Genomic DNA, 14,499 nt, shown 5'->3' with positions numbered 1-14,499 from the left:
GTCTCACACACACACACACACACACACACACACACACACACACATAGACACACGCACACACACACACACACAGTCTCACACACACAAATGTAAAAACACTACAAGCAGGGAGGCCTTGGAGTCACCCTGCTCCCCACCCACTCTCCCAGCAGCACCCTTGCCCTCTCTAATCCACCCTCATCAAGGTCTTGAATGCCTGTTGTCCCTCTCTGCCCCGCACTACCTCCTCTCTTTCAGGGTTCCATGTTCCCCTTTGTGAGGCCATCTGGTTTTCGGGGTCGGGGGTTTTTTGGGGGTGCACGGCGTTCTCTATAGCAGCCTGTTCTGTAAAGTTAAAGCGTGTTTTAGCGGGGTCACGCTGCTAACTAGCTGACCCTTGATAGATTGAATTAATGCTTGCAGGGCCCGGTGGTGCGGAGTCCTCCTTCCTGACGCAGCTCGCTATCGTATGTGCGTGCCTCAGTGTGTTTCTAAAGCGGGCGAGGGAGTGAATGAGGGTGTTAAAAAGTGAAAAAAAAAGCCACTGACCTCTCCTCCCTATCACCTGAGCTGGAGTGGTAGAGGTTAATCCAAAGCCTCTATCCGCCTGGGTTGACGTCTTTATTCAACTATTGACTTCTGATTAGTTTAGACTCCCTTTTTCCTCAGCATCCCATCCCCCAAAATCATCTACTCTTTAGATCTAATCTAATCTTTAAAAAAAGAAATCATTAGATTAAGTAGTCTACACACTTTTAAAGGTTCTGTATGTAACGTTTTACATGTGTTAATTATTTTTATGGCCAATAGGTGAACAGAGTATAACTTAACTTAAAAACTGAGACCTTCCTCAACTTTCTTGGTTGCCTATAACAGCCTGTGGAATGACTTCCATGTAAAAGACTCAGGCCAAGTTTTCCGGGAAATCCTTTTCTAAAAGAACCCCCCCTCAGACAGACCCTCTTTGAATTTGACCTGTTAGAGCCACTCACTTAAGGTCTATCTTCAGAGCTGCGGTCCACATTCCCCCAGGGAAGTAATCTCTCTGGGGAGGGGAATGAAGCGAAAGGACAGCGGGGTTAGCTAGCTACTTCTTGTCTCAGTTGTGGTCTGATAAACAGTAAATTCATCAAATTCGGTGCCCCATATCATAAATTATTATTATTATTAATGATATTGTGGTTTTTAAACAGCTAATGTTAGCTAACATTGGCTTGCTCTCCAACACGGATGAATTGCTAGCTAGCAAATGTAGCAAAATACCATATAGATTAGATAACGTTAGGTAATCCAGACTTCTGGGGCTAGTTTGCAAATTACTTTATTAGCTATGAAGCAACCAATGACTGATCCATGCAGCGTAGTTAAGTTACAGTTAGCTGGGACCGAAACCTAAGCTAAGGTTAGCCTGCTAAAGCTACGCTGCATGGATCTGCTTGCAGTTGCTTTGTACCATCAGTTGATGAAGTAATTTGCAATCAGCAAGCTGGTGACTATCATGGTGCCAATGGTCCAAATAAAATATAGGAACATACAGTGTTGTGTTGTGATTGGATTTTTTTTGCAGTATTCTAACAACAGGGTGCCAATCAGTCTCTTATTCATCACTGGCCGATGCAGGTGCTCATTCACAGCTACAGAGTGCCCCAGGATTGAGTCCTAAAACCAAAAAATGAGTTAGCATTTTTACACTCGCTGTTCCATCATCTCAATTACATTTTTCCCATTTGTACCTCAGTTGAAACTTGCCTGAAATTTTGGAGGATGAAAGTGGCTCCGTTTTTTCGTTTGGCCTCTTTGTTCAAACCACAAGGGTGTGCACTCAAAAAAGTGAGATTTTGGGTGTGCTCTTACGGTTACGTAACAATAGGAGGCTATTTGCCTAAGCCCGATCAGACAGTACCAGGCGAATCTGGCCTCAACCCTGCGTTTGGAGAAAGGGGCAATTCCTACTATTAGAGATTCACCAGCAGTGCAATCAGTAAGTCTCGCTGCTTTGTGTAACAGTTAATGGTATGTTTTACTGTGTACATGACCCTGAAATGACGGTAGACAGCAGCTAACTGCTAATTGGGCTAACACTAGATACTAACGTTATTCACAAGGGACTAGTATAACCTGTGGACCTCATGTGATTTAGAAATTACCCCCACATCTTTCGTTTTATATCTCCGGGGTGCGTTGTACTGTAGTATGGTTCTCCGGCATGTTCCGACTCCGGTTCAAACATAAAAGAGCGAATTCCAAAACAGCTGCCCGGTCAGGTTGTTCATTTGGTGCATGCGCCATGACGAAGGGATTGTTGTTATTTTGGAGTCAGCCAACTCGTGGATGTATTGGGCCAGCCCCCAGTCCAAGGCCCTGTCCTTCCTGCAGCCAATCAGTGCGCGCCTCATTATCATTATTACAATGAGCATCCGGACCAGTCAAAATCTCACATGTACTCTCGCGAGAGAAAGTCGTGGTATGGCAGGGGGGCAAAACAAGCTCAATGTTTGATTTTTTTTTTTTTTTTTGGCAAATTAATTTTAAAAAATAATTTTAAGACAATTAAAGAGAGACAGGATATGTTAAAACACCAGGTGATGACTCCTTTTAAGTTTTTTGCTAGCTTTTTATTTCTGGCAATTGGGCCCTGATCACACAGAAAGCATTTTAGCAGCTGGAGACTTTTTATAATTGTTTTTAATGAGAATTAAGCTTCTGCTCGCTGTTTTTGCGTTGCTACATGCCTCGCATATCTGCGAGGGTTCCTGGCGTTCAACTCAGAGCGGAAGAGCGCAACACACCATCTCTTTTTTCATCATCTTTTTGCAATGTTGGATGGGAGACATACGATTTGAGAGGTAGGCCCTCTGTGGTGGTCACGACAATAGGTTTACAGCTGGTAAACAATGGAGGAGAAACTGGTGGTAGTGGCTGCTGGATACCCAGAGCTATACAGCCCGACAGTAGACAGCAGGTTGTCAAACTGCCCACAAGTCATCCCAAAATATGCCTTGAAATGGCCATCAATGAGGTGAAGCTCCTGGTCCAACTGGTGGTACTCCCAGTGATCCACCCTCTTTTTTAGGATCTCATGTGCCCACACAGATCTGTTTCCCTGTGCCCAACAAACTATTTACTGACAGCCTCTCACCCTGAACCAGAGTACCCTCTGCCTGTCCATTTTAGGAACTAGATACCAGTTACTGTGGATAAAAACGAAATGGTAGATTGCTTACACTGGAAGTTTAGTGTAAGGGCATGATGGGGTGTTTGCCTGGCAACAATAAAAAGGCGTAGCAAGCTTTTTCTTACTTGTGGGATTCAAATTGTTAAAAAAAAGGCAGTATGGTGCGCCTCGAGTGTTGCAACCTGCCTAGCGCTTTTTGTGATCGGGGCCTTAGGCTTCAAGAACTGTAAAAGTGGTCTCGCTGAACAAATGTGTCACTATCATAAACATTTGTTTGCCACAGAGCTTGTTTTCTACAGTAATCCAAAATCCAATGGAAAAATCCTGTAGCCTTTCTGACAGGAAACCAGGGCAATGCTAACTTCTGCTTTGGTTCACAGAAAAACACCCTCTATGAAGGACGCTAACTGCCTTTCACTTAACAGTCTCAGAGAGAGGTGCCACTAATAACACAGATTTTCTGAAAGTTACACACAGAACCTTGAAGTGGATCTACATATGGAAAGTATATAACTTCACCGAATCTGTAAGTCCCCGATTTTGTTTCACTTCAGAGTTAGATTTCTATTTTTTCATCCACTCCGTCATTTCTTGTCCTTTTTAGTGTCTCTCTAGACTGCATCAGGAAACCTATTCAGCTGTTAAGGCTTCTTTTTCTTTGTAGCCATGGCAAAGCTCAGAGTTCTGTAAAATACAGGGTTTAAGGGCTTTTTTAATGGACACTGCCAGTATTGTAACTAAGACACTCTCTCTCTCTCTCAAACTGTCCTCCCTCTCCACTCCACTTCTCATCGCCCATCCTCTCTCTACCCCTCTATCCCCGCTCTTTATTCTATTACTATCCTGCTCTGCTCGCTGGCTTTACTCACCCAAGGTCAGGTCTCTGTATTTTGGTAGCAGAATAGTGACTTTATTTTCCCTCCGCTTGTTCGATTGCAGTTGTGCACAATGCTGCCGAGGGGGGGCGTTGGGGTGTGTGGGGTGGGGGGAAGGACATGACAACAACCCTGAGGCAACTTTGAGTATCTCTGGGTTTCCTGCTGTTTTTAACCCTTCTTTTGATGAACTCTCCTTTTCTCCTTTTTTTGTGTCATTGTTAATCATTGCTGTGTGCTTTGCGGTTGGTTATGAGAGAAAAAGAAATATATAAATAAAAACAGGATGATAGAGAAAGAAAAATTGAGGGCTGTGGTCCTCCAGTGAAGACCTTGGTGAGAAGGACTGCCTGTGAAGAGCCGGCAGCCTGCCAGTTCAAATCAAATGGATGTTGATGTTTGATGACTCTCATTGTCTTCCGGAGCATTTAATGGCAGGGCAGTGCCACTCACTGTGCACCTCGACGGCGTTCCACACTTCTTTCATATCTGTGTCTCTCCTCTGTAAAACTGAACGATTAATAACGGACAAATCGATTTTGCTCCTTTTGAACACATGGAATTAACTCTGCCTCTCATTTATCACCTAATTTTGAATCAATCCTGTTACCTTGGCTTATTTTCTGCAGCCAGACTGATGTTTTCCAGTGTTATTACAAGTGTGTGGATGTGTCAGATGTGTTTGATCAAGCATGCGTGCACACAGGTGCATTCTTCTATACTGTAGGTGTTCATTTGTAAAGCTGGCCACCTGCAATCTGAAGGTAACACTTAATTCAGAAATGTCGCCCTCACCTCTAACTTCAAATGTACATACATTTGAAGGCCTTTTTCTATACTTGTTGTTCCGCTCTCTTGATCAACCCACTCGCCTCTTGATGTTCTGCCAGGGTTTTCACATTTGTAACATCATGAAGCTGAAAAGATGAATCTTTTGAGATGCTGTGAATTGAATTCTCAGACAGCCTTTTTATGAAGATATGGGGGGGTTACTAAGTTGTTTACCTAAGCACAGACAGGTTTTTATACCACAGTAATACATTGTTGGTGCTGTTATCGTTCATATAAGGCAAGACGACTTTTTATGGGGGAGAGTCAAAGTGCTTCATATAATTTATCAACACTAAAAAACAAGTAAATCCCATTAAATTAATAAAACAGCAGACTAAAATAAAAACAAATAGAAAACAAAATACAACGTGTAAATTCAGATTTATAGTGTAGCTCTTAGGTTGTTTTCAGGCTGTTTTTTTGCAGTAATCTAAAACAATACATGTTGAGGCACACCCCAATTTTTTTCTGACACCAAATAATACCAGGACCATGATCACAATACTGATAGCGTTTATTATCAAAAGCAGCCAATGGCTGATGGGTGTTATGCATCACTAATAGGGTTCTGAATACATTTGCCAATGATTAGGCATTACTTTTTTAAAAATCTCTGTTAATTACAGTTTTTAATGGTGAATGACGAAATGTTTGTTGTGTGAATTCCTTGAAATAACGAGGAGATGACTATGGGCATGGACGCAACACTATTGATTCTATAACAAGACTTAATAGAATCTGTACTTTTGACACATTTCTGTTTAAGAGTTCAGTGGCTAAAGAAAAATATTCTTACCATGTCTAACAAGTCTGTTGTGGTCCCACTCCCTTTTGACTTTAGCCCTTTGTTTATTTTTCTCACTTCCGTCTCTCTCTTCCCATGCACTGAGCTGAGCTGCCAATCAGAGGGATTTCATTCCCCAGTGGGCTCCACCATCGCTGTTGCCCATTCAATCTGCTGTAGGTAGGTAGGTAGGTAGGTAGGTAGGTAGGTAGGTAGGTGGGTAGGTAGGTGTAGAGAGAGAGAGAAACATATTGGGATTTAGCGTAATACCCCTTTTTCCACCTATCATTAGACAGGTATGACTGTTTTTTTCTAGTGTGTCATGTTTGACGTCACTAATTTGCCCATAAAAAGTGTTAGCAGATGGTAGAAAGCAGTATGGCCAGTGAAGATGTTACGATAGTTACTTTTTTGTAAATATCTGTCTCTTATCTAGTCTGCTTGGACAGAGGTGGACAGAATAAGTGGCTGAGATAATAAAGAACTGCAGAAGTTAGAAATTAGTGGGTCCACCCAGGTGGCTTGTGTCCATCACTGCCAGTTGGAGCCGGAGCCGATAAATACCCATTACTGCTGCAGAGTCATTTGTCCTGGGAATGAACGCTGATTGTAACCCATCCCATTGAATACAAAAGCCAGATGTTAGTGGGTATCAGTGGGATTTTGTCCAGTGGTAAAGAGGCTTTAGAGAGAAGTGGCCAGGCCTATGTAGTCTGCTTTAAATAAAGTGCGCCAGGAATTAGTCCTAAAACCCCAAATGAGTTAGTCACTGTTTTTTTGTTTGTTTTGTTGAATGGGTTTTTGGTTAAATGCCTGAAATATGGTCTATGGTTAACACAACCTAAAGAGACGTTTTGTTCTACAACACAAAAAATATGCAGTAAATAGCCCACTCATGAACTTTGAAACTTGTATGTGTCGTTGCGAACAAGTGGCTAAATGACACTACAGAACGCCATCACGCCAAGCCATGCCAAACATGGCTTTACAGTCTCATTATGGTGGTGACCGTATTGTAGTATGTTAATAGCCTAATGTTAGCGTTTTACTTCAGGCGATTGCATTTAGGCTTTACTAGTCATGAAACTGGTGTTTAGTTGTGAAGATAAACTTGCTAAACAAAACATGTAACTATCATAAACGTTTGTTTGCCATAGAGTTTATTTTCAGCAATAATCCAAAAATCAATGGAAATATCTCATAGGCATTTTGACGAGGGGATCCAGCGCAATGTTAACTTCCACCTCAGCCTACAGAAAAACATCGTCTCTCGAGCACTCTATTAGCCACTACTAATGGTGCGTTCCATTTGCGCTGGGAAGTCAAAATATCTGAGTGTCCAGTCGGAGATTTGAGGTAAAAGGCCTCCTGAAGTCTGAGTTCCGAATCACTTTTGGGTACAAAAAATTGGAGGAACCTTACCAGCCCCAACCTTAAAATCCAAGAAAGCTGCTCCGCACATCAACAGTGATGAAAGCTGTAGTAAAATACTGCTCTGCTCTGTGACGCGCTCAGCTACGTGTTTTCAGCCTGTGTGTTGGAGCCTCTGTTGGCCAGGTGCAGGTAGCACAGACTCCAGTGAGTTTTGGAGCGGTTCGGTTTTGGGCCTCATCAGAGCTCGAGAGGGGTTGAGGGTGGGGGGTCCAGTGGGGTCCTGGATCACGAAAGGTGGGGCCTCCAACTCAAAAGATGTTTCCCCAAGAGGAGCAGCCGAGGCAGGGGGAGGTTGTGAGAACGACCCCTCAGAACAAACCATCGCTGGCCCAAGGCGGTCACACTTTAAGGGAATAGATCATTAGGTGTAATTAGGGTGTTCACATTGTCACGTACCCCCCCGGCTGCCCAAGAATGAATAAAATCACCAGAACTCACACACACACACACACACACACACACACACACAGCAGCTCCCCAGTTAGTGAAAACACTTTGATGTCAGAAGAGTCGTCCAGAACTTGCCAGCATAAAGGCAGTGTTTTAAGCTTTCTCTCTTTTCTCCCCCGTCTCTCTCTCTCTCGACCCCTCTATCCCTCCCTCCCTCTTTTCTTCTGTCCCCTCCACACAAGGCTGTAAGACACACATGGTTGAATGAACGACAACCTTTCCCCTCCTCCCCTCTCCCTCGCTCTCCCCCTCTCTCCCCCCTTCGTCTCTTTTTCAGCCTTCCCACCCCGCATTTCTTTGAGGACTGGTCAATTCTCCGGGCCAAACAAAAAAAGCATCAAATGTTTTCTGCTGCTGGGTAATGAGGGAGTGGACCTCATCAGGGCCCAATAGTCAGCTATCCTTGGCTTTTGTTGCAGCTCAATGGCACCGCGCTCTTTGAAAAACTCAAAAGCAACTTTTTGAGGAGTAAAGGATAGAGAAAGATATGGCGTAGAGGGAGCGGGCGCAGAGGGGAGCAGAGGCAGGCACCGAGAGAAAAAAAAAAAAAGCCACTCTGTTTTTATGCTAAACGGCTGTCCAGAGGGAGCAGTGGACAGCTTGGACAATGACATGATTGGAGCTACATGTGTTTGGATGACTTTCTTCTAAAGAGACTCTGATTCTCATGTCTGTCATCTCTGTCTCCTCTGTCTCTCCCTCCCCTCTTGTGTCTGTAAGTTCGTGAATGCTTCTGTGCGAGTAGTGAAACTCTTAATTTGCACTGGCGCTGCTTCCACGCTGCTTTTCTGTGAGTCAGCTGCACATAGGACTCGTTTTCACACTCGTACAAAAAGCTAACATTGTGGCAGGACATTTGATGTAAATGAAAATAGGAACTAATTATTATTTTCCTCAATCTGTCGTTTTTATATTAAAAGTTAATTCTTTAAAATGCCATAACATTAATAATAAAATGCCTCTCACCATAGGCGGAGACACAGCACCTTCATATTTAGAACATGTGCATATGTCCCACCTAAATAAAAGCATGAAAGCAGCAGGGGACTTTTATTTTGAAAAAAATTAAGACATTTACACCTTAAATTGGCGCAGAAAAGGCACAAATTGGTGCATTATAAATCACCAGAATGCAGGAAATTATGTGTTTGGCAGACGAGCCAAACCTCTCGTTTCATGTGTCTGCCCAATCTTGAAAAGAAACCCAAGCCCTTGCCCTTCACAATTTCCCAGAGCTCAACATGGCATCTTCAGATTTCTCTTTTTGTCCAGTAAACAGTTCAAAATCCAAATATATTCATTGTACAGTTAAATGAAACCGAAAAAAGCAGCAAATTCTGACATTTGAGAAACCAAAACCAGATAATTAGACAGTTACTATCACCCTTTACCTCACTACCAGGGCACATTTCAAGTTTTGGCATGTTTACTAGATAAATGATAGTTTTTCAATGATTAAAATTGTTTTCAGATAATGTCCTGTTGATAATTCATTGATTAATCCTCTTCGTTTCAACTTTATATATATATTTATTTGAGCCACTAGTGAGATAACAAAATTCTAGTATAACAACAAAAGTAGACACCAGCCACCAGCCAAATGATGGTTAAATATTCAAGTGGCTTCTAGATGTGTTTACTAACCTCCAAAAAACAATGTTAATCTACTGAGTGGCTGGTAGATTTTGGAATTGTTTGGTTACGTTACAACCCGGTTAGTAATTTAAAAAGAAATACTGTATGCAATTAATTTTTGCCTCATTAGAAAAAGTATTTGGGTATTAATAGTATCCTAATATTTTGTCCATTAAGCATACACCTTATCAAATGATTTGCCTATAAAATGTCAAAAATTCTGCTTCTGAATTGCTTGTTTTGTCCAACAAAAGGAGCAAAACCCAAATATTTTATTAATTGACAACAATGTTAAACAGAGTAACGAGTAATTTTTTTCAAAGTGACTAATTGATTTCCTTGTTGATTAATCGCCTAATCCTCTCAACAGTTGATGTTATCTGTAGACACACGTCTGCCTCCCGTCTTAAACCCCTTGAGTCTGCACTCTGCCCTTTAAGATTTATAACCGGGAACCATTACTAATGCTTGAATTTGGGAAAACTGCTTTTAGTTTTTGTGCTGCACACCAGAGGTGGGAGTAAATCACATGTGCAAGTCACAAGTCAGTGTGCTAAGAATCAAGTCAAATCAAGGCCTAGATATAAGTCAAGCAAGTCAAGTCACAAACTCATAAAAATAAGACAAGCTGCGCCCAGTGGTGGAATATAACTAAATATACATACTCAGGTAATGTAAGCTCAAATCTGAGTCTTGTCTTCTCATGTCACTGGCTACTTCTACTCCACTACATTTATCTCACAGCTTTAGTAACTAGTTACTTTAGCAATTAAGATTTTTGCATACACACATGCACAGACAGTGAACTTAGCTAGCAGTGCATGTTTCAGCTCTCTGCAGGTGTGCGCAACAGACTCAGAGCTGACAGTGTGTTGTTGGTTGCTAAGCATGTTCAATGCTAAATGAAAACGGTGAAGCTCATGGTGCCGCTGTACATACTGCCATACCTCAAGAGGAGAGCTGGGCGTAGAGTGCGTCTGGGTATCAGCTGTCGAGTCCTCCTCCTCTGTGGTTTGTGCATCATCATGTTTCGAAAACAAAATCGTAACTTCTCAAAACCTAGAAAAATGAAAACATTGAAGAAAATGTCAAGTCTTTTCAAGTTGTCTGTCAAAGTCAATCTTTCATCAGTGTTCGTCAAGCAAGTCTCAGCCCTTAAATTTGCGACTTGAGTCGGACTCAAGTCAAGTCATGTGACTCGAGGCTTCCACCTCTGCTGCACATGCGTGGAACAATTTACGACACACAGTAAAGCTTGACACAGTTGTATCTGTGTTGTTGTTCATTTGTTTGTTTCTTTGTTAATTAATCTCTTGCGTTTAAATAGTTTAAATGAAGATAGACAGCCTAAGCTAAACGGACAGTCGGAGATGAGACTGTAAGTTGCAGAGTAGACTGACAAGGAGTCTGTGAGGGGAGCGTGATGGTGGAGGGGGGCAACCACAACGTGTAGGCGGATGAAATCTTGGAGGAGTGAGAACTTGACAATCCCCTCAAGATGGATAATCAAGTAATGACCCGCAAGGCCTCAGCCTTATCTGATTATAAATAACCAATGGAATCATCACCACTGATTGTGTTTCCATTCCTCCTTCTTCCCTCTCTCTTATTTGTACCTCGCTTCTCCGTCAAGAAACGCATCAGCCGCCTTTCCCGTAGGTAGAGACGGTGCATAAAGGGAGGGAGCAGGAGATGGCAGGAGAAAAGACAAACTGAGATTCTAATGATGTGGCTGCGATAGTGACAAGTTTTTCTTTTTTTTCCATTTTGGAGGGACTATTTACCCGTTGGTAGGGTCACAGTAGGTTGATGAAATGACACCTCCCTTTTGTGCGTGGGGGAGGGCGAGTTTGTCAGGTTGTTATTAAGCCTGATTCAGCCAATTGGCTCAGAGTGGGAACCCCGTTTGTGTGAGCGGACATGGAGATAAAAAGTTGACAGCAGAGAAGAATAGAGTATTTCCGTCCCCTTGCTTTGTGATGATTACTAATTATCCTGCAGCTTAAGGAGGCCAGTGGCAGAAATTCACTGATTTCATAATTTACCGGAGCTGTCGTCGAATACTCAGTCAGCCGGCGATGGCTCGGATGGGATGATATGCAATTCCTTTCTTTTCTTTGATAGAATGGTGGAGATGATGATTATAGTTTGTGCTGCACTCCCTGACATGAATCCTGTTGACGTTTTACACTATCTGGAAAAGTTTGAACTCTGCATCACGAGTTCACCCCTGCTGTAACACACTTGAATAGCTGCGGGAACAATAGATCAGCTCAATAAACCATGAAGAAGTGACACAAAATCCCGGCGCTGTCAGAGGAGAGAAAGATGTCTGCTGCCTTCTGTGATGAATTTGTTCGCTTGTTCCTTATCTGCTCTTTGTCCGTGACAGATGAGCAGTGGAGAACTGCAAAGCATTAGAAACTGTTAGATAATGTGTTGTTGGCACACACTATAGAATTTCATGATAAGAATAAAAATAATCTATCATGTGGAAGAGCAAGAATTTAATTTACAACAACAAAAAATGGACTTCTCGGCACAATCGCTTATTTCAAAGACTCCCACAAGACGATCAGTCTACGAAACTAAAAGATAGCATCTACTCTGACTCCATTTATATGGTGCACAGTTTCAGTATTTCCTGTCCATATTTTAAATACGTCTCTGGTACCTTCTATGTGCCACAGATTGAACACCACCAAACCTGTACTTTACATCAGATTTAAAGGATATCTGGTAGGGTTGAGCAGAATACTCGGATTAAATAAGTATCCAGTACAGATAGTGTACTTCTTACTGAGAAATCCTCATGTGGGTAGCTGTATTTTAACTCTTGATCTAAAAGAAAAAAAGATCTGAAACTGAATTCTGAGGTTGTTCTCTTAATAGTTTTCTACTAAATAATAAATATAGCAACTTCTGATCAACCCATATCAATTTCAGGCTTAAAATAATATACGCCCACTTCCAATTTAAACTCCACCCATGTTGGACCCAAACTCCACCCATTTCGAGTACAGATACAGATACAGATCATTTTGTTTGGTAAACAGATACAGACAAAGATACAGATAATCGTGTACTCGCTCATCCCTAATATCTGGTGATATTTTACACACTTCTGATTGCATATTGATCAGTTTAGAAGCTGTGGATTCGTATACAGTGGGTCTACACATTTGTTAAGAGAGATTACATGTATATTAAAATATTCTTAAGTAGAGTCGAGCCATAAAACTAAACGTGGTGACTGAAAGAGCCACACCAGATACCCTTAGTTTGAAAAACCTCTAAAAATATCCAAATTTGGGGGAAATTTGATGCCATACTGTTGTGAAATAACTTGAACTACTTAAAAGATAAGTCTGGTGGTATTGCACATCTTTCTTATTGTTACCTGATCCCATGAAAAGAACAAAACAATTAATTTATCCTGCTAACAAGTATTCATTGGTGGGTAGTGATACAGTACAAGTAATTCACATGAGTAAAAGAAGTAGTCTTTTTTTAAGGAACCAGTACTTTCATGTTCCTTTTTTAAAATGTGCTTCTACTCTTGACTTGAGTATATTTTGGAGCCAGTAATCTACTTTGTACGTCACTACATTTGCCATTTATATCTTCGTTACAACTGGTCTTCTCTCAATGCAAGGATTAGGTGGAGGGGGAGTTCATTCACATCTACTGCAGATGCTAAGTAAGCCTCACTTGTCTTTTGACCACAATGCGATGATGACGGAGCAAAGAAAAAAAGAACAAGAGGCAGCTTCCAGCGACAGTCCCTGACCACAACTGGCCACGCTGTTTATACCAAAATCTAAAAAAAAGACAAAGATCACACAATGAAGTGCTGCTGTGCTGCCCGAAAAACACACACATCTCCGCTTTTAAAGATTAAGTAAGCTAGCTAACGTTAGCTACATTGATTTTACATGTATAACATTAATCTTTGACGATATGATAATGACATTAACTTATCTTGTAGCTATAGTCTGTTGGTCTGTTGTTTTTTTTGATATTACTGTTTTAAAATGAAAAGTAACTTATTAACCAGGTATTTTTACATTACTTGAGTAGGTTTCTCAAATGGTAATTTTTAAGTTTACTCGAGTAATTTTTTGGGTTTGTACTTTTACTTAAGTATAGATTTTCAGCATTCCACCCGCCACTGCAAGCATTTTAACCCTCTATGCCATAGAGCCTTGGTTCCCAACTTGTGGGTCGTGGCCCAAAAGAGGGTTGCATGTCCAATCTGAATGGACCGCAAGTGACTGGCAAACTCAACACAAAAAAAAAACGCTTATTGTACAGTGAATTTCTGGCACAGAGCTTTTATTTTAAACAACATCTCTAACATCTTCTACCACGTTAAAAATACATGCCCCCCACATGCCTGACTTCTCATTCACCCTTCTGTCTGTTGTGTGTTTGTGTTTTTGTGCGTGTGTGTGCAGGAGTACTGCCACACCATCTGCCTAGATGCTGGGATTGACTACAGGAGGCTGGACAGCGCTGCAGCATGGAAACTCTACTATCTGTGAGACACATGCACTAATACACTAATATTGGTCACATTTGTTCCTCTGTGTGCGCTCCGACTCAGCTTAGACGCTGCGCAGAGGTCTGCTAAAGAGTCGACATTTACCTGCATCCACTACATACACAGAGGCATTCACATACACACAGGAAATGTTTGTGCACATTACCGAGCTTGATTTTATTTATTTTTTAAAGGACAGAAAGCGAAGGCAAACAGATGGATAAATGGGGAGAAGCAGACTGGGAGGTTTATAAAGACCTACAGTACATTACCTTGAGAGATCCATGAAAAGAATGAAAGAGGAATCAATAGAATATGAGAAAATGGTAGAGCTTTAAAAGCTAGTTTTCTATTTTCCTCATTACATATACGCTGTTAGGAACACACGCACGCACACACACACGCAGACAAACAAGGTATGAATGACACTGCTGTTGCTCATCGCTGTATTGGAGCTTTCAAGTGCTTTCGTCTTTTCACTGTATGTAAATAGAGCACATCGCACCCTTTTACCTGGAGTTAAAACACAAGCACACACACAGACACAAACACACACACACTTTACAATCTCATTTTGACGTGCATTCACAGGCTAATGCTCGTGTTTAGAGCCTAACATCCTGTTTTTTACTGATGGAGTGAAAAGCTAAGTACCCCCCTCCCCTGCTCTCCTTGCTGCCATCGTTTGATGTGGCCACTTCAGCATTATTAATTTCATATCCTATTTTCTCCTCTCTGTTTCTGTGTGTGTGTGTGTGTGTGTGTGTGTGTGTGTGTGTGTGTGTGTGTGTGT

At 41.7% G+C, this 14,499-nt stretch overlaps 1 protein-coding gene across 1 annotated transcript in view; it reads left to right on the top strand.

The window, feature by feature from the left end:
• afg1lb (AFG1 like ATPase b) overlaps positions 1-14,499 on the top strand; it is a 44,730-nt gene that overhangs the window by 23,224 nt on the left and 7,007 nt on the right. Inside the window, exon 8 of the mRNA XM_050058087.1 lies at positions 13,621-13,703. Within this exon, the coding sequence (XP_049914044.1) occupies positions 13,621-13,703 (83 nt within the window). The remainder of the gene's footprint in view (positions 1-13,620; positions 13,704-14,499) is intronic.

Source organism: Epinephelus moara, chromosome 12 (assembly GCF_006386435.1).
Source record: "Epinephelus moara isolate mb chromosome 12, YSFRI_EMoa_1.0, whole genome shotgun sequence".
Lineage (NCBI taxonomy): Eukaryota > Metazoa > Chordata > Actinopteri > Perciformes > Serranidae > Epinephelus > Epinephelus moara.
This window is presented reverse-complemented; position numbering and strand designations above follow the sequence as displayed.